At 42.7% G+C, this 18,805-nt stretch overlaps 3 protein-coding genes across 3 annotated transcripts; 2 read left to right on the top strand and 1 right to left on the bottom strand.

Annotated features, from left to right (window-relative positions):
• The first annotated feature begins 43 nt into the window (after positions 1-43).
• LOC135338396 (uncharacterized) lies at positions 44-1,758 on the top strand. Its single transcript, XM_064534507.1, has 5 exons — positions 44-251; positions 451-578; positions 757-836; positions 1,005-1,087; positions 1,393-1,758. Exons 1-5 carry the CDS (start codon positions 151-153, stop codon positions 1,550-1,552), a joined length of 552 nt encoding a protein of 183 aa, XP_064390577.1. The 5' UTR covers positions 44-150; the 3' UTR covers positions 1,553-1,758.
• LOC135338390 (calcineurin-binding protein cabin-1-like) lies at positions 1,390-13,476 on the bottom strand. The gene is made up of 26 exons (XM_064534494.1): positions 13,286-13,476; positions 12,611-12,844; positions 12,287-12,467; positions 12,019-12,072; positions 11,890-11,965; positions 11,467-11,607; positions 11,338-11,404; positions 10,762-10,995; positions 9,825-10,644; positions 9,446-9,588; positions 8,850-9,376; positions 8,096-8,719; positions 7,718-7,823; positions 7,361-7,459; positions 6,739-6,840; positions 6,440-6,491; positions 6,101-6,248; positions 5,763-5,874; positions 5,404-5,517; positions 4,939-5,199; positions 4,677-4,763; positions 3,795-4,502; positions 3,185-3,391; positions 2,782-2,850; positions 2,375-2,446; positions 1,390-2,095 (listed from the first exon to the last, which is right to left on the bottom strand). The coding sequence occupies exons 1-26, from the start codon at positions 13,376-13,378 to the stop codon at positions 1,832-1,834; spliced, it is 5,595 nt and encodes a 1,864-aa protein (XP_064390564.1). The 5' UTR covers positions 13,379-13,476; the 3' UTR covers positions 1,390-1,831.
• LOC135338392 (sorting nexin-27-like) lies at positions 13,472-18,475 on the top strand. The gene is made up of 10 exons (XM_064534504.1): positions 13,472-13,579; positions 13,631-13,880; positions 14,130-14,436; positions 14,990-15,316; positions 15,380-15,458; positions 15,622-15,779; positions 16,246-16,335; positions 17,001-17,139; positions 17,595-17,734; positions 18,047-18,475. The coding sequence occupies exons 2-10, from the start codon at positions 13,639-13,641 to the stop codon at positions 18,233-18,235; spliced, it is 1,671 nt and encodes a 556-aa protein (XP_064390574.1). The 5' UTR covers positions 13,472-13,579; positions 13,631-13,638; the 3' UTR covers positions 18,236-18,475.
• The last annotated feature ends 330 nt before the right edge of the window (positions 18,476-18,805 follow it).

The raw sequence follows: 18,805 nt of genomic DNA, 5'->3' as shown, positions 1-18,805 counted from the left end.
TACGTAACTACCTCTAACTCTAAGGTTACATCATCTGCTGAGTAGGCAAAAATCATAATTATAAGTTGGGAGCTCTCAGAATAAATTAGTAGTATTGTCGCAGTATTCTGAACAAGATCGAAAACCTACCATTAGATACTTACATTCAAGATGGCCCCTGATCATTTTTCTTGTGGTTGCCCATTTTGTTTGCCCAGACGGATCACTTTGGACGGCATCACTCTGTCAAGAAGCTTAGTATGGATGCTAGTGTAAGTGATTTTGTAGCTACCTTGTGTACTGTATGATATTGACAGTATTAAAATGAGATGAACCTCATAGACTAGATCATGATGATAGTGATTTATTGAGCCTCGACCTCATAGCTGTCACCGGGGGTGGTATTAATTGACTCCCCCCTCCACACACACACACACACACACACACACACACACACACACACACACACAGGGTAATGCTCTTAGTGAAGCCAGGCAGATCTGCCAGCATCAGTGCAGCAAGCCCTGAGTCTCCAAACCATCTCCTTGACAACAAGCCTCAATCTGACGTATCCTCACAGAAAATGATGATTAATTCAAGTACGTCATTGTCTGTTTGATGATAGGCATGTGACTGTATCACACAACCATGTGATGTAGAGGGGCATCTTGAATCTCTTTAATTTGAAGGGGGAAATCGTAGGGGCTTAAAAGCTGACCAATGCATATAGATTGTGGGTAATTTTTTACTTTTGATGACTGTGCATTGTTTTTGCAGATGAAGCAACAAGTTGTGGAAGTGAGAGTTGTAATTGCTACCCACTAGGAAAGTGCAAGCCCTGTTCGAGATTTGACATGGTGAGCTACTATCAGTACACACACATCTACATGTACGTTTGTTTTGTCTGAATTAACACTTTGTTTTTATACACTGTAATTATGGCATTGAGTACTAAAATGTAACCCATGCAACCGTTGTGCTCTGTTTGGACTATAGGTTATACTGCCTCTTGTTTCTTTGTTTAGGGGAGGCAACAAAGAGAGTGCTTGAGGACTGGCTACAAGCAACACGCCTACTGTCCAAGCACCAAACAAGAACATTTTATCAGGTAAGTTTTGGGATTTGTGTGTACACAGAAAACTTCACACACATATACATACAGGCACTTAATTTGTTTTAATTTACCCAAGTATGTACATGTCCCCAAGGATGTTTGGCAAGCATAACTCGCAACATGTGCTACTTTGGCTGCACTCATTTCCTTTCATTGTCATAACTGTGAAATTATTGTTGCATAGATACGGGGTGGTATCCTTCCTTAAAAAAGGAAGTGTAATATTAGAATGTGCACTATACATGCATGGAAGGAAATGAACTTATGATTGATGAGTTCCCCTAATGTTTCCTGTGCAGCTGTCACTACACGCCTCACCCGTTTGAGACGAGAATGTTCTGGCTGTTTGAGGGTAGTGCATTCTCACTGGGAGCTCTAGCCTACGCCATTGTCTACCTCAGACAGAGGAGGATCGAGAAAATGGTGGCCATGAGGATTCAGCAGCAAATCAATGCTTGAACTTCTCTCTTGTATGTCATGCAATTATGGTGTTTTAGTTTCTTAATTAATCAATGGCATTTAAATTCACTCTAACTACTATTGTATACTATTTATTATCACACATGTCACGACACTTGCGTTATACAACCAAGCAATATATCTATTGTGACCTCTCAATCTCATGCAGGCATGTTCAAAAATATCGTGAATAAAATTAATGATGATTATTGTTATGGGATGATGTATAAGGAGAACCAACAACACACACATGACATGTGCAATTTATATGTGTGCAGGTCATGTGTTTTCATGTTCTCTGTCTGTACTACAAAGCAGTTTCTCCATGTTAATAGTTGGCTTTAACAGTTTATTTATAGACATGCTTGAAACTGTCCCCTTAGTACCGGTCTTGTTGCTAACTGACTCCTCAGTTGCTGCCAGAGTGCTTGGGGGCGTTCTCTCATTGCTTGGGGGAGTCTTGTCGACTTTGTCTTGGGAAGTGCGTGGTGGGGAGGTGGGGACAATGGCTGTCTTTATACGCTCAATGATTGCATCAACATCCTGTGTGGGTTAAACACATTAGTAATGGACACTCGTAGTAGAATAATGTAGGGCGTGAATGAAAGATACATGTGGGTGTTAAGTTTCACAGAAACCGGGCGACGCCCCAATGACATTTCGTTAATCGTACGACCTATAGCAACAAAGTGGATAATCATTACAGATTCCAGACCATCTTAATTGAAGTGCTAATATTTTACATCTACATTTTCTGCAACTATTGCATAATATTGCTACGAGTAGCCCTAGGTTATAAAGGTACATGTAATCTCTTCTTACCTTGGTAAGTTTGGGTGAGCACAGCTTTGAGAGTGGCTTGAGGGATGATGCAACACTTTGGAGCTTCCTCAACTGTGAGCGTGTGTGCAAGACCATATTAGGCAGGCATATAGTGAACAGAGCGTGTGTGCAAGACCATTAGGCAGGCGTATAGTGAACAGAACCAACTGAGCGTGTGTGCAAGACCATTAGGCAGGCGTATAGTGAACAGAGCGTGTGTGCAAGACCATTAGGCAGGCGTATAGTGAACAGAACCATAAAAAAGTACATTGTATATATACACACAACATTTAAAACCAATAAAAGCACAATATTATTATCGGGTTGAGATAGCATCAGAGAATGCACATACAGTAATGTAGTTTTTGAGATTATTAAAATAAAGTTAACTAAACTGTACAGCTCACCTCTTCTTGGGACAGGGAGGTCACACTTGATGTTGTTGACGCCAATGCCTGAACAGCACAGCGAACTGCCTGTGGGAGTAAATTTGAAATAATGATGGTCCATTGGGCACCTTAAATTAGCTAGTTGGCCTATACATTGTACGTACAGTTACTGGAACAGAATGTGTCTTAATTAATTATGCCACTACGATTAATGGTAGCAAGCAAGACATTTTTAAAATGCGTTATAATTTTTTTTATTAATGTAATACGTACGAATACAAAATATTTAATTGGGCAGTTCATACGAAAATTTGAAAATTACCCCGCTATAGGGATATCATTATAGGCTATAATTTATTATGAATCTTTTCTAAGCGTACTACATGTAGTTCACCAACTCATGTACTGTACATGTACATACCTTCTTAAAGATGAAGGCTCTTTCGTTGTCCCTCATGTACTGTCTAGTGGTGTCCGGCTTGCTCTTCAAGTGCTGAGCAAGGTAAGAAAGGGAATGAACATCGGAGAGACGAGTTAGAACATCCAGTAAGAGGTCGAGGTTGCGCCGGGCATGGGTGGAGAAGTTGCCAGGACGATTGATCTCCTCCGTCGGTATCTGCCACATGTTCTGCATGTATGTGTGGGTGTGAGACAAGGTTCTCACTCGTACACTATTCGTCTATAGTTTTTATCTAGAGAAGCTTTAGAGAAAATATTGTAGAGGGAAACATGGCGATAATTCTAATACAAGTATTAATAATTTTTTTGGCTGCCACGTGCAGAAATGCTAGAGTCAAAGTTCACTGAGGCTACTAGTTGAGGGCGGCTACTAAATGTTTCATTTTGCAAGGGAGGCTACTATATAAGTGCTGCCTTTATACAAGAGCGGCCTCTGATCGAGCATATACGGTAACTCTTAATTATTGCACCAAAATATACATGAAATTGTCCTTAGAGAGTGCATTGCTATACACCACTGTGTGTATTAATTGTATCACTAACAATGCATCCATGTTACAATGTTCACTCACAGAGAAGAAGTTAGGCTTGAGGGCAAACAGAGGTAGTAGCTTCTCTTGCTGCTCCACCAAAGCACTCGGGAGTGGCCCTAATAGAATCTCCCGGCTCTCTCTGGCTAGTCCCATCTCAAAACACGTGGCTGCCATTCGATACAACGACTTGAAATATGCCGGGCACCTCATACTACACACCGCAATTCCGTAGAGACTCTTCTTGAGCAGATCAGCGTCCACACATCCAAAGTGCTTCTTTGTGACAGGTTCAGAACGAGGGCCAGCTGCTAGGCAAGGTTTGGTGGTACACGATTCTTCTGCTGTGTTATCTAGAGGAGATTTAGAGAAGAGACTGTAGAGGGAAACAGCTGGGAAGACCTTTTTCTCCTCTGTGTCCTGTACAGTAACTGTTGTACTTGCTGTGGTGACAACAGGTTTGTCAATCGACTGCAACTCACTTATCTTTTTTTCTTCTTCGACGAAACGTTTATTCTGGTCTTCATTTTGCCTTGGTTTCTCGTTACTAGTTCTAACCTCGATAGCCTTGTCAACGAGAGAGGTCACCCAGGTCCACACGCCGGGGTAGCTGACAGGGGTGAGGGGGAGAGAATCAAGACGTGAGTTATAGTTCCTGAGGCATTGTTCAGCGGAGGAATTCGTTGCCACACCCTCCTTGGCTCGTTTGAGGAGAGTCTTCAGGATGTATGTGTGCAGCTGGTAGTGAGCCTACGTGTACAATGCAAGAAATGAAGGATATGTAGTATAGCAAGGAATTTTTAAGGGGGAATAATTCGAAATTTTCACCAATTATATATGAAAAAATGGGGCTGATTCACGCATACATACATGTATTAAACTGAAGTACAGACGGGTGGAGTTAGTGTATATGTACTATCTCACCTCAATGGCTTCCAGAGCATGGTACTTGGCAGACAGCTCTACATAGTCAGGGTAACCAGCTTCATCTCTATGGAGACCCTCACAGGACTGTACAAACAAGCGAGAACAAACTAGAGCATCGTTAATAACTTAGAATGGAAAAATCTGATGCGTTAGGATTCATCATTAACACGGCTACAACGTGGAAAAGCTACAAAAGTTCGAGCTATAGCCATCGACGAATAGCGACTACAGCTAAATAGCTATACAACAATTAACTCACCTCGATTAAAAGCTTGATCGTCTCTTCAAAAGGCTGAGAGAGTTTCCAACCTATCTTGCCAAGCATGAGCTGATACAACCACGGCTCAGAGTGCTTGGATCCCTTGAGAGCTAGAGCTTGAGTGAAGCACTTCTTAGCGAGCAACAGCATCTCCCCGAGAGAGTCTGACGCCCAGGAGTGGGTGTCTTTGAGTAGGTACAGCTCCGACTGGTTGAGGATCTGAGAGGAGAAGGCCTGGATCATGTAGCAGAAGAATCCAAACTGTGTGTGTGCATGGGTGGGTGAGTGAGTGGGTGGGTGAAGTGTCATCACTGAATGGTTTCAAAGTAAAATTTGTTTTGAAAAATGACTAATTAATTTTAAGGACGCACACATCATTCACATACAAATTAGACGAGCACAGGAAATGTGTATGTTACAGACACACGTACACGTGTACAAAATCAAAACCTAATTAAGGCATACCTTTTCTATAACAAAGCAGTGCTTCTCGTTGAGGGAGACGGCTTTCTCGTAGCACCTCACTGTGGCTGCAGTCTGTTTCAGCACATATCTCTCCATCCCCGACTTGACATCCCTCTGAAAGAATATCAATTAAATCACAACTACTATTGATCACATACAGAAAGTTTCTAATAAGACGCTTTGTTATAAAGCACTTACATGTAGTACCAAGGTTGCTTGTACACAGTGAGTAAGCAATTAAACTTTACACATTTCGTACAAGAGTTGTCAATTTACTTAGGCTACCGGATACTGTACACAGTACCATTTAATCGGGCACTGGAGAGATAAAATTTCAGAGGCAGTTACAGTTCCCTCACCATGTTGAGCCTCTCAACAATCTTCCTGGTGCGGGCAAGAGCAAGCCCCGCCCATGAGGTAAACTGGTCAGGGCAGTAACACAGGCTCTGCTGGTACTGCTGGACAGCATTGCTGAGAAGGAGGTGGTGTTGAAACAAAGCATGTCAACATTGATTTGTTTTTTGCTTCAGGCACCCGGTTAATTAGGGCGTATAGCGCCTTCCAAACATTTACATTAAGTGGACACTGGTCTAGAATCCTGCATGACACCCTGATAGTGGTTTTAGTTTAAGTCGCAATGAATAGTAAAATCCAGAATTCCAAAAAAACGTGTATTTTACAACAGACATACACATACTTGTTGTAGCCACTCTTGAGGGCGTCATCAGCCAGGAGGTAACAGACCTCGGCCATGGTGGTCGTGTGTTGGTGAGGGGACAGTCGCACAATCATGGAGTCAGTGCAGGTGCCATCAATTAGACCACTCAAGTCCTCTTTAGAGATCACTATAGCAACAGGCGCAGTATTACTACATTCAGAGCAAAGAACACATACTAATTAAAGGACAACTGTGCTTCTGCTATCATATAACCATGGTGGTTCCAAAAATTGTTGTACAGTGTATACATGTGTCTTCATTAATTTTGTTACAAGCATCACTTACAAGCATCACATGCAGGGCTATAGATTCACTCACCTTTCCCGTGCTGTGGCAGTATGCTGACAATCCTCTTGTAGAGAGAGACGAGCTGTGCATGGGGAGGAAGGGAGAGAGTCAGTACGTGACATTAATGAAACTGGTTTTAGGGAAAAATTTGGGGCCAAGCCGGACATCTGTGTCGTGCCAATTTTGACTGTCTGAGATGGCATCTGGTGCATTCTCAAGCACTATTATAGCCGACAAATTGCATAGTAGAAAGCATAGCTGGTAGAAATTCTCCATTTTAAACTAGACTAATTACACATGATGGGGGAAATCCCTGTACATCTTCACACCTCTGGGGTGACTTGAGATGCCTTGGTGTCATCAATGGTGGGAAGAGGTGAGGGATGGAAGTATTCGATGAGCGTCAGAGCAGTGTCCCAAGTCAGGGGTATCTGGGGAGGGAGGCGGAGATTAATTAAGTACTGTGGAACCTTCTAACGGACAAACCTGAAGAAAGCCTAATTGTAATAGGCACCCAGGTCCTAAATGAATAGTTGATGTAGAAAACAACTCCTAAACCAGGGTTTCATCTAGGATTAAAAGTTTGGGGGGGGGGAAGGTTTACGCACGCCGCCAATTGTTTGGCCACTCCCACATTTGTTGACCACACCCCCTATTACATGCTAGTACATCACAGTAGATCTAGTTACATATTGCACATCATAGACAGTACTAATGTGATGATGTCATTATTATACAAAAATTTTGGGGGGGAAGGTTCACCCCAGCCTCCCCCCCCACTAGATGAAACCCTGCTAAACAAAGGCCACCTTCGCCAAAAATGTCCGTTACGAAGATATTCTATGTACTGTAGCACATACCCCACAAAATTACTTAAGCCACGTTCATAGACATTCATAATAATTGTTCAGTTGGCGTGTCTTAATTACTGTACGATAATGGTCTGTTAACCTGAGGAGAGTTGTGTTCAGCTATACCCCGGGCCTTGGCCTTCTTGTGAGGGTGGCCATAGAGACAGTAGTAACATTGCTCCAGCTCAATCAGAAGCATCTACAGAGCACGAGAACAAAATAGTATAATGTAAAGTTCACAGATACAAACAATATAATTATGTGCATATACATGTACATGTACGTAACAAGTTACATGTACCAGAAATGACAATTATTATTCATTACTCAGTACAATACGTTAATTACTGTACAAAACATTTTTTAGAACCATCTTAACATAATTATAAATTGGGCAATACAATCTTAGTCTATACTTATAACTACATGTTACGCTTATCTCCTACTTTAGACCCACCTCTCTGTGTTTGGTGGGTAGTTTGAGCAGGTGCTTGAGCTCATTGCGTAGTGTGCTAACACTCAGGTGCAGGAACAACCCTCTCTCCTTACAGCACCATCCCATCCTGTACACCAAGGGACACTATCAATTAAGCCACCTTTACCAGTAGTCACACACAATTAATGTACTGTACTGTATATAACTTATAACTGAACTCTAACTATCTCATTCTGACCAATAGCCACTATAATATACACAACTACATGTACCACTAAATACATCGTCTTCGTATATACGCATATGTATACTGTACATGTACTAATTATTGGGCAGCAAGGGTTCTACTTGGGGATTAATAAGAACATGTATAAATTCTCATAAACGCCATTAATTAACCTTCCCAGGTGTTGATGAGCTTCAATAAGGAATCTCAATGTGGGGGGCAGCTCATCTCTCGTTGTGTCCGGGGGTGATTTGCTGGGGGTCGACTGGACTGACGATGGACAGGGGGTGGTCGTGGCGGAGGTGGAGCTGGTACTATTAGGAACTGACGACAGCACTGATGCAGTTGTTGAGGAGGGTGTGGGGTGGGCACTATTTGGAATCAATTGCATAGTGGGCGAAGATGATGAGTTTGAAATATTCACTGTTTGTGAGGTAGTTGTAACGGGTGCAGTTGTAAGCATGTCGATTGGAGGAGAATATGACTGCTGACAAGTGACAGGATTACTGGGAAGTGGTAGATCACCTGTGACAATGTTCGCCATAGAGACTGTGGGTGTTTGCGGAGACTCAGAACTTGCTATACTTGTAACAGTAGCTGTAACTATAGAAAGAGAGCCACTTGAGCTAGTGTCCATCGACTGATCATTCCCGGCAGATTCTGTCTTCTTTGCTGCCTCCTGTGATGACGCATTAAATACTACTTCCATGGGCTCGAGTGGAGTGGATGTAGCCAGGGGGTCCTCAGTTTCATCAGCGGGTGGCAGCGGGACTAATCCAACGCCTGCCTCCCATTCGCTATGGGACAAGAATCTCAATTTAATGACGACATTTAAAAATTATGATCAGATAGTTTACAAATTAAGTAACTGCATTAATTGTAATCCGATAATATACATGTACAATCGTTATAATAGCACTTGCTCACCATGCCATTAGAGTGTAGAAGACCTTCCAAGTGATGGCCACTGGTAGAGTGATCAGTAGTGGGGAGTCAGCCATGTCCGCCACAAGGTCCAGCGTCTTTATCACACACATAAACAGCCTCTTCAGCAGACGTTGGTCACACACACGCAACAGGTCCTTTCTTGAAACTATTTCATTGCCCATTTCTAATTGAGCATCTTCTTTGTTTGTCTCCATTTGCTCAGTACTTTCTGTTTCAACATTGACTCCACTAAGTTTGCTCGTTTCACTATTTTGCGGTAAATATTCCTTTGAGCTGTCAGATTGTTCCTCTACTGGTGGTAGACAATCGTCAATGGTAACAAACATCTCCTTGAGAGCAGCTGCCCACTGTTCGTTGCCGGGAGTATTCTGTGACAATAGAGTGAACGTGGCTTGTAGTGCCATTTCAAGGCAGGCGCGGAAACGACCAAGCTGGACGAGGCAGGAAAGGAGGAGAGAAAGACTGCTCTTTTCTTCGGAGGGGGCCTTTTCTCGACCAATAATAAACTGTTGTGTGTGTGAAAGGGAAGAAATGTGTATGTGTGTGTGAGGGGGGATTTATGCGATGGCTCATACCTCAATAGGAGGGTCTGGGTCTTCGTCAAATAGTGGGAGGAGCTTATCCACCACGGCCGAGTACTCACAGCTCTTGTACAGGTCGTGAATCTCATTCATTGAGACGCACTGCTCCAACTGCTTGATCTTATCACGCACCTCATCTGAAGAGAAAATTGTTTGCATACACGTACTAAAATTAATTTCTTTATACATGCAGTACATCATGTGATTTACAACTAAGGTATAACAAGTGCGGGTTTTAAGCACTAAACCCGCCTTCAAATGTTTTTGAAACTGGATAGGCAGCTATAGATTTATATACAAGAGTTCATGTATATACATTAAGTATGATCAATTAAGGAAAGCATGCACCAAAAACAATAGTCTATGCACTCACCAAGAGAAATGAGAGGTCCATCGCTGATATTGGGTAGACACACAGCCACAGCTCCGCCTAACACAGTAGAGTGAGCCTCAAGCATCCTCTCACACTGGCGCAGCGAACTAGTTGCCGTGGAATTGTCCGAATTGAGCATACTCCATTTCACCTTCCACCAAACGTAGCGCAGAGCAAACTGCACTGTCTCTTTGCCCGACTCCCCAACTAGTCCTGCACAGTGACTCATGAAGTTGGAACACTCTGTGAAGCATTTCGGAGTTGAGAGAGAAACACCAGACCCCAAAGAATCGACTAGGGAACTTTTTTTACTCCCTCTTTTATGCGAAGCACAGTCTACATACGTCTCGAGATAGCACATGGCAACTGTGGCCATGTTTTTAAAGCTTGGTTGTTGAGCATCTTCCATAGTACAGTAACTAGAAGGTAGTGTGATGTGTGGATGAAGACACTCGTAAAGATCTGTATACAGTTTCACTACAGGGAATGGGGCATCACACCATTTATGGTCATAACGTCGCGATAAAAACAGTAAAAATCGCTGCAACAAATCGAGAATACCGAAATTTTCTTCGCTTTCTTTAACGAAATCTTTGACGACTTGAGGCTCACTTAATCGGAGGGTGGAGTCAGATAATGCAAGCAGCTTTTCTCCGGTTGAGTACCTTTGGGTGTCATCTTGTAGTTTCTTGAGGGGAGAGAGGGAACTAAGCTCGGGTAAGTTGGATAATTCCAGCCAAACAGGAATGAACTTGCTGAGTGTTGGGAAGTGGCTCTGACCTTTTAGTAGCATTGGGGTGGGTGTACTCTTGGCTTTTACCTGCAGCGGTCAAAATACGTTTTAAGTGTTTTTGCAAAGATGCATAATCGTTAATGGTAGTCAAGAGTACTTAATGTTCCATGGAATTACACGATGTGCACGTACATAAAAACTTACTCTAGAAGAGCGTCTCTTAGGAGCGAATGGTTCCAACTCTTCCAACAGACGTCTCTTAGTCTCCTTCCTCACCCCACCCTCCTCGACACCATCTCCTGACACACCCACTTCTGGACTTTCTGAAATAGGTTGTAGTTTCTTTACAGGGGAGGATTGTGCTGACGATGCAGAGTCTTCAATAGGTCGTGCTTCACCAACCAGAGAGGTAGTGTCAATCCGGACAATGTAGCTTGCCTATAGTGTTAAAATAGAAAATAGAAAGTATACAAATCGTAATTATTATGCACATTACTGTAATACAGTCTGTATAATTATATGTATGGTTTTAAGGAACCCACTGTCGGGTGGTGTTAGTACAGTAAAAGCATGTCTCTACTGCGCCACCCTATAATACATTCACTGTCTAAAATACTGGTGAACTAAGAGAGCTATATTGATAGTCTCAAAGCATCCACTGTATGTGTTTGGAGCTGTGTTAGCAGGCTGCCTATAATTATTATCAAACAATGTTTCGTCTGCCCAAAGGTGACTGCTATAAACATGATGCTATAGCATTCACGTAATAATTATACGTACTTTAGATTTCGACAGCTCCTTGCATTGCTTGTACAGTGACAGTAGACTGTTGGCCAGGTTGTACATTCTGCATAATTAGTATAGAGATAAAAATATAAACGCATCACAAGCTAATTAGTTGGTACTTACGTGAGAGTAGCCATCTTCTTTGCTGGGATGATATCCTCAGGGAGCACCTCCACACTCTGTAAGCTCTTCCTCCTCTCTTGTAGAGTCGAGGCTTCCTTCAAGAACCGTTCGCCACCAGGTGGGCTCGGCTTCATAAGGTGACTAGGGGGAGGTAATATTTACACACTGAAGCTGTTACAATACAGTTGAATGACATGATGTACATGCACATACCGCCTAAGTATATACACATGTACATTGAACTACGGCGACGTGTATATCTCTCTAGAATATTTTACGATGGACGGTCCCAATATTCTATCAGGAGTACATGAATTAAGTACTCCTGATTCTATGTATAGGCCTCCACAATTAAAAAAGTTATTACAGAGTTCAATGTACAGTATTATTTGTATTGCATAATAATAATAATTGCTAACTCACATCTGGAGAGGGACCAGTACAGATTGACTAATGAGGTCCGAACAATGTTCTGAAATATGACGCAGGTAGACCACACCTACAGATAACATTCCAGCATCAACCACACTAGAAACGAAAGGAAAACTTTACCTCTTGGAAAATTAGGGTCCAAATCCAATCCCTTCTTGATTACAAGCATACACGCTGCATAAAGATTGAGACAAAATTAATAGTCACACCGTGTACACTGCTTCTCAAAATTGGATATTGATCATTAAAGCTACTGTAAAGATAATATATTTCAACATTTCGCCATTTGTCATTGGGGGATGGTGGGCTTGCCTAGTGTATAGTGTGGCACCCAGGGAAATTCATATTAAGATAATTTATTATTATGATCACTACAAACAGTTCTCACATAAGTAGTCTCCCAGTGCAAACAGCACTGTGGTCAGAGCCTCCAGAGCAGGCCAGTGGCGAGCGTTGCACTCCATCGCACACTCTAGTGCCTTTCGAGCCAATAGGAGGTTGCCTAGCAATGACGACGCTGACGCTAGCTGACACCACATTGTGACATCACTAGTGTCGATTGTGGAGGCCTGCATGACATGTGGAGTTAATCATTCCATGAGCAAAATGTAAAGTTCTACTGAATACTATGAACGGGTGATTTAATATAAAATTCACTGTTAGTAATTATAGCACTCCTGCATAAAGAAATTTTAATTAACCCCTCCCCCACCTCAATGTAAGAATCTACAGCTGCTGAGAGGTCTCCTTGCTCTCGTGCTATAGCGGCCATGTTCTTGTACACCAGATACTTGAGCTTGGAGAGGGTGGTGTGCTGTGAAGCTCCGCCCACATCCTCCATCAATTCAGACTCTAGGATCTCCCGATAGATCCCCTTAGCTTGAGCGAGGTCACCATCTTGCTGCAGACGTATGGCTGAGTGGTAGAGCTCTAGACAGGCAGACTCCTGTGAGCAGAGGATATAATTATAGATAGAGGGATTATTCAGTTTCGAGGCTAACACTTTCACAAACTACACAACAACTAAAACAATAGACAAAAACTTCAATTGCAGAATTGAGTAGGCATCAATGCAAGTATAATTATACTCATTCCTCATATAAAATAACATATCAGAGGAGGTATGACACACGTACCTCGATTATCCACCCACGCTCATCGTTATTACAGAGGCTAATTGCTAAAGTGAGGCACGCATGTCCTACCTCCTCTGATAACATAATTATGTAATACTGTACAAGCCCTGCCGCTCCAAGTCACTTGTGTGGATTACACACCCAATTTAGTGATCAATGCCTGCCATAGAACATTATTGATCAAGCATTTATTCAATGTATACATGTACAAGATCTAGAATATGTATATTTTTAAAAACTGTATATCTCACTTGAGCCTCCAGAGTTGGTCTTCCTCCCTTCCCTGAAGGAGTGGAAAGCACAGAGCTAGTAGAGGCCTCCTTGTTGAGGGCTGCAAACTTCATGGTGGCTTTCTAGAGGTATGATATTATTAACTGCAGCTAAAAACACTGTTTGTGCTACACGTGTGGTTCACCACGCCCCTCTGTTTGTGATCTTTGACCTCCTGTCACATGTTACAAAATGGAAGGGGCGTGGTACCATTAAAGTTTTATATACCAGTACAGTATCGCGTATCGCTGGGTCTTGCAAAACTAAACAAAAAGGTAAGCTTGTAAAATAAATGAGATCAAGCTTACATCTGTCCTCTTCTACAGACTTGGACATGTCGCAAGAGAATAGTGATGGCTCAGTGGACGTGGGGGGTGACAAGGGACCCCACCTGGTGAAGGTAGTCAAGAACCAACAGGGCTTTGGGTTTAATGTGAGAGGTCAAGTCAGTGAGGGAGGTCAGCTCAAGTCCATCGCTGGAGATCTGTATGCTCCCATGCAGTACATCAGTCAGGTGCTGGAGAGTGGTCCAGCTGAGGAGGCGGGGCTTGTGGTCGGTGACAGGATTCTTGAAGTGTGAGTGGGGTTGGGGGGAGTGAGAACATAACTATGTAATGAAAGTATCACCGGTGAGATATGTATCTCTCGAAAAAAAATGTACCTGCATTTTTGTCTAGGATATTTATACGTGTATACACCATTGTGTAGTGTTGTTTTAGAGCATTTTTTTAAGTTAGAGGCTAGCCGCAACGTGATGAATTCTTTCACTTTATAGACTGCACACACCACACACACACACACACACACACACACACACACACACAGTAACGGTCAGAGTGTGGAGGGTGCCGAACATCAGCTGGTAGTGCAGCTCATTCGTAACAGTGGCAAAGAGGTCAACCTACTTGTCATCTCCGTGACAGAGGACGAGGCTCGTAGACTGGAACCAGACAGCAGCGGGGGAGTGTCGGCAATGGACTATTTTGAGCGACGTTCGGTACCCGTTTCTGTGCCAGACACAAAGAAGCTAACAGATGAGACTGGGAAAGAGTACGTGGGCTTCTGTATCTACCTGGCCAACAAGACGCTGGTCACTCGGAGGTATCGAGAATTTGACTCTTTGAATACAAATGTAAGTGGGTGTGTTGGTGTGAAGGGGAATTTTGGTACATGAGCCAGTCTGAGATGTGGGTAAGCATACAAGTGGCTAGTTTTTGGCTTCTCTTGTAGTAGGTTAGTTTTGACTTCATTACAATCAGGTAATTTTTGGTGTATTATTGCATTGATTATTCTCTCAAATTTGCACTTATTCGTAGATGCTAGAAAAGTGTCAAGTTGACAAAAGAGCTGCCAACAAATTGATCTTTGTATGGTGCCGTGTTGAGGGCATTCAGTAGCTGCTGTTAATAGCTTTGTCAGTATCAATGGACGTACAACATGTTGTGTGTGCTCACTATTGTGTAATGGTGGTGTACGTGTTTGTTTGAAAATTGAGTGATAATAGTTATGCTACGTACATGTCGTGTAAATTGACTCTAGACTGTACAGTCATATTCTAATTCACACAACGCACACACCCACCCACACAACACACATACACACCCACACACACTTACTACCCCACCTTTCACACACACACACACACACACACACACACACACACACACACACACACACACACACAGCTGAAACGTCAATTCAGTGACTTCATTTTCCCCAAGTTGCCTGGAAAACGACCTTTCGCACTCAATGAGACGCAAATCGACGCAAGAAGGAGAGGTTTGGAAGATTTTCTCGACAAAGTGTGCTCTGCTAGGGTTATATTCGAGAGTGATCTGCTTCAAGATTTCCTAGAGCTCAAGAAACCACAAGGTGGAAAGTCAGGGGCAGAGGTCAAGAAAGCAGCTGAACCTGCTGCTGAGAAGAAAATTGATTTTCGAGTCACATTACCAGATCGAACTTTAATCACGATAACGATTAGCGAGCACTCGAGAACACCAGAAGTGTTTGAGGTAAGTACAGCAATAAGACACTATAATACTTGACAATGTTGACTCTTGCTGCTCATTCTATAGATTGTAGCAGCCAAAGTTGGGCTTACTACTGAGACTAAGAAGTACTTTGCGCTGTTTCAGAGACTGGAACACGATTTTGGTAAGCTACATATGTACTGCATTCATGTACACATTAACTCATTTCCTGAGTCTGGTAATGTGTCCCACCTCTCGTATACTGGCAGCTGTATCCTTCAATAGATCCATGAACCTTTCTATTGTGTACAATGTATGACACATTTCAACGTTTTCTTCACCCTCAGATCGTAAACTGCAGAGTACAGAGTTTCCACACATTCTGTATGTTCAGAAGTACTCGTCCGGGGAATCGTGTATACACTTACGCAAGTGGTTGTTCTCTCGGACACACGAGGTCATTGCTAATAGCAATGACACTGTACAGAACCTCTTCTATCACCAGGTGAGCTCATTTCTTATCTCATATCTCCTTTAAACACTCATCACGCCCTCAATCCCTGGTAACCCCCTAAACACTGCTTATAACACCCTTAATCCCTCGTAACCTCCCCAACTCATAACTCCTTAAAACACTCAATATAAGCCTCGTCAATCTCTCATACAAACCACTCTAAACCATCTGCACTAATCACTACATACATGTATTATTAGCCCCTCCATCTCTCATTACCACCCCCTCCATTTCTCATCACCACCCCCTCCATCTCTCATTACCACCCCCTCCATCTCTCATCACCACCCCCTCCATCTCTCATCACCACCCCCTCCATCTCTCATCACCACCCCCTCCATCTCTCATCACCACCCCCTCCATCTCTCATCACCACCCCCTCCATCTCTCATTACCACCCCCTCCATCTCTCATCACCACCCTCTCCATCTCTCATCACCACCCCCTCCCTTCACAGGCTGTTGAGGATGTCAACAAGGGCAAGGCAACGGCCGGAGACTCTCTCTCTCAACTAAAGACTCTCAAATCACAAGGAAAGAAACAACAGGTACATGTGTTAGGTATTTACAAATAGTAGAACCTCGAAACTTTCTCTAAAAATGAGCATGTCCCTGCGCAATTAACAGCTGTTACCATGGGCACAGGCATGTTTATCTTCTGCGTAGCACGGACGCCCACATGCACTAAAATTAATGTGCACGCTGTTTATCAAATATTAAGTGGGTGGATCAAGGCGTTTTTTTATCTATGCGATTATTGGCATTATTTAGTTATCTGGCCTGCCTCTGGAACCAAGGTGTCCGGATATTCGAGGTTCTCTGTACACGTGTTATGTATATAATGTACTCATGTATGTTTAAGCTAGCTAGTGTACATTATTTTGATCAGAAGCCTTTAATTTAATCTACAGTAGGTACCGTACGCTTTCAATGTTGACGATGGTGTTGTAGGTGATGTTTTCAAAATAAAGTTCTTGCAGGCAATCACTGCACATGCATGCATGTACATGTATCTCTGTCACCTCCCATACACACACACACTGCACACTCACACACACACAAGTGACAACTCTCCCCCACACACATGTACTCACAACTACCACACACACACACACACACACACACACACACACACACACACACACACACACACACACACACACACACACACACACACACACACACACACACACACACACACACACACACACAGTACTTGGATCTTGCTCAGACGCTATCAGACTATAGCATTATCCAGTTCCCGCACTGTGCATGTGATGCACGCAAGGCTGGCCATGTGATGGTCACCATCGGATTGGACAGTCTCAAACTGAAGGCATGCACTAAAGAAGGTTAGTTCTCTCCATGAATTAACAGTATACACATACATGCACGTGTACTGTATGTACTGGTTCAAGTTAAAGCAGTTAATTCTGTATCTATGGTTATAGTGTGTTGTGTTTGTCTTAGGCTAACTCCCGATTAAGCTAAATACTAGAAGACACTTTAGCTTGAGTTCAGTGTATAACATGAGGTCTTGTGCAACACAACGCATGCGTAATGCATGTAAAGTAATATCTAATAATGCAGCTAATAAGAACATACATACATCACATAGTGTCCCTCATCCCTCGAGCTTTGGGACACTATTATAACACATAGATACCTCATGCACACGATCTAATCATTTCATATACATTCCAATTTTTGTATATTTGTACAAACCACGTAAGTCATAAGTAGGCTGTAAAATGGTCTTTTACCAACATACTGTAATCCCCCCCCCCCCCCCCTCTTTGCATTGCAGGCATGCTTGAGAGCCAGGAACACGTGTTCACTTGGAACATGATATCGAACTACGAGGCTGATCTTGAGGAGGCCGCCTTCACCTTCCAGTACTCCAGAGAAGGCAAGGAGCCGAGATGGGTCAAGGTCTTCTCTCCTTATGTAAGCACACCTTAGAGCTGTCTCTGCTTTATAATCTGCACCACTCGATTATTCTCAAATGTATGTCTGGTATATATATAGTACAATGTATGTAAGCGGCCATCTCTCTTACATTTTATTCATTACTTGTGTTATTAGATCAGCTAACATAATGAACTCCTGTAGGTAATAGGAACCTTACTAAGTTAATTAGGAAGCTTGTTGTGACTTCCTACTGTAACAGTTGAATGCAGCCCTAGAGCCTTTGAACATTTAAACATTAATGCTGTTTGCTCTCCATGTGCTCACGGCTGTGTGTCCGCCCTTATACAGTATCGATACATGGAGATGTGTGTGGACAGGATCAACGAGGAGCTCCTCTGGAAGAAACCCGACGGCTCAGTAGGTCTAGCCTCAGAGGCCACACCTAAAGCTGCCCCCACAAAAAAAGCGGCAAACCCTGTTAAAGGGAAGGCCAAAGATGCACTCAAAGTTGGTGCCATCACCAACGATGACTTGTGATAACTTTTGAATTATTGTTGTCTGGACTACACTGTTATGTAGCAACTGTTTGTATGTGAGTTTTGTTGTGTAGTAGCTTTTCAGAGTTTTTTCAATGCCCAAGTAGACAAAAAAACTACTGTAAGAGTGTCGTCTCTTTCGTGTATGTGTTGCTGTATATACGTACGTACTCATGTGATGTTGTCTAATCCTGTTAACTTGCATGCTGCATCATATAATTATAATTGTTGACAAATTTAATGCATAATTATAAATTATGTAAAACACCATAGATACTATAATTTCTATGATAGCACGCAAGTCATGCAACAAAAATGAAAGCACCGCGGCCATGCACGCGGGTACTGATGCTACTATATCTATGGTTGAGTATAGCCTCGTCCCGGGCCCAAGGCTTTACATGTACTTTTCCTTGTTCTTGTCCATAGCTCTCAAATTAGATGGGAGGCAGTAAAGAAGAAAATGATAGACATTTATTTCTTTTTTTATTCCTCCAATTAATACCGTATTTTATGTTATTGAACGAATGTGACGCATAATCCCCGATTATTTTCTAACTACGACTAAGAA

This window comes from Halichondria panicea, chromosome 7, assembly GCF_963675165.1.
Source record: "Halichondria panicea chromosome 7, odHalPani1.1, whole genome shotgun sequence".
Lineage (NCBI taxonomy): Eukaryota > Metazoa > Porifera > Demospongiae > Suberitida > Halichondriidae > Halichondria > Halichondria panicea.
The sequence above is the reverse complement of the archived record's forward strand: the minus strand, read 5'-3'. Positions and strand labels throughout refer to the sequence as shown.

Bases quoted from the DNA above. Each gene is read 5' to 3' on its own strand.
- LOC135338392 (XM_064534504.1), top strand. From the start codon at position 13,639: ATGTCGCAAGAGAATAGTGATGGCTCAGTGGACGTGGGGGGTGACAAG. The intron at 16,336-17,000 runs GTACATGTGTTA...ACACACACACAG, and splicing joins CACAAGGAAAGAAACAACAG to TACTTGGATCTTGCTCAGAC. The intron at 17,140-17,594 runs GTTAGTTCTCTC...TTTGCATTGCAG, and splicing joins GAAGGCATGCACTAAAGAAG to GCATGCTTGAGAGCCAGGAA.
- LOC135338396 (XM_064534507.1), top strand. From the start codon at position 151: ATGGCCCCTGATCATTTTTCTTGTGGTTGCCCATTTTGTTTGCCCAGA. The intron at 252-450 runs GTAAGTGATTTT...ACACACACACAG, and splicing joins AGCTTAGTATGGATGCTAGT to GGTAATGCTCTTAGTGAAGC. The intron at 579-756 runs GTACGTCATTGT...TTGTTTTTGCAG, and splicing joins GAAAATGATGATTAATTCAA to ATGAAGCAACAAGTTGTGGA.
- LOC135338390 (XM_064534494.1), bottom strand. From the start codon at position 13,378: ATGAAGTTTGCAGCCCTCAACAAGGAGGCCTCTACTAGCTCTGTGCTT. The intron at 12,073-12,286 runs GTGAGAACTGTT...ATCTTTATGCAG, and splicing joins TGCACTGGGAGACTACTTAT to CGTGTATGCTTGTAATCAAG. The intron at 3,392-3,794 runs GTGAGTGAACAT...ACATACATGCAG, and splicing joins TCAAGCCTAACTTCTTCTCT to AACATGTGGCAGATACCGAC.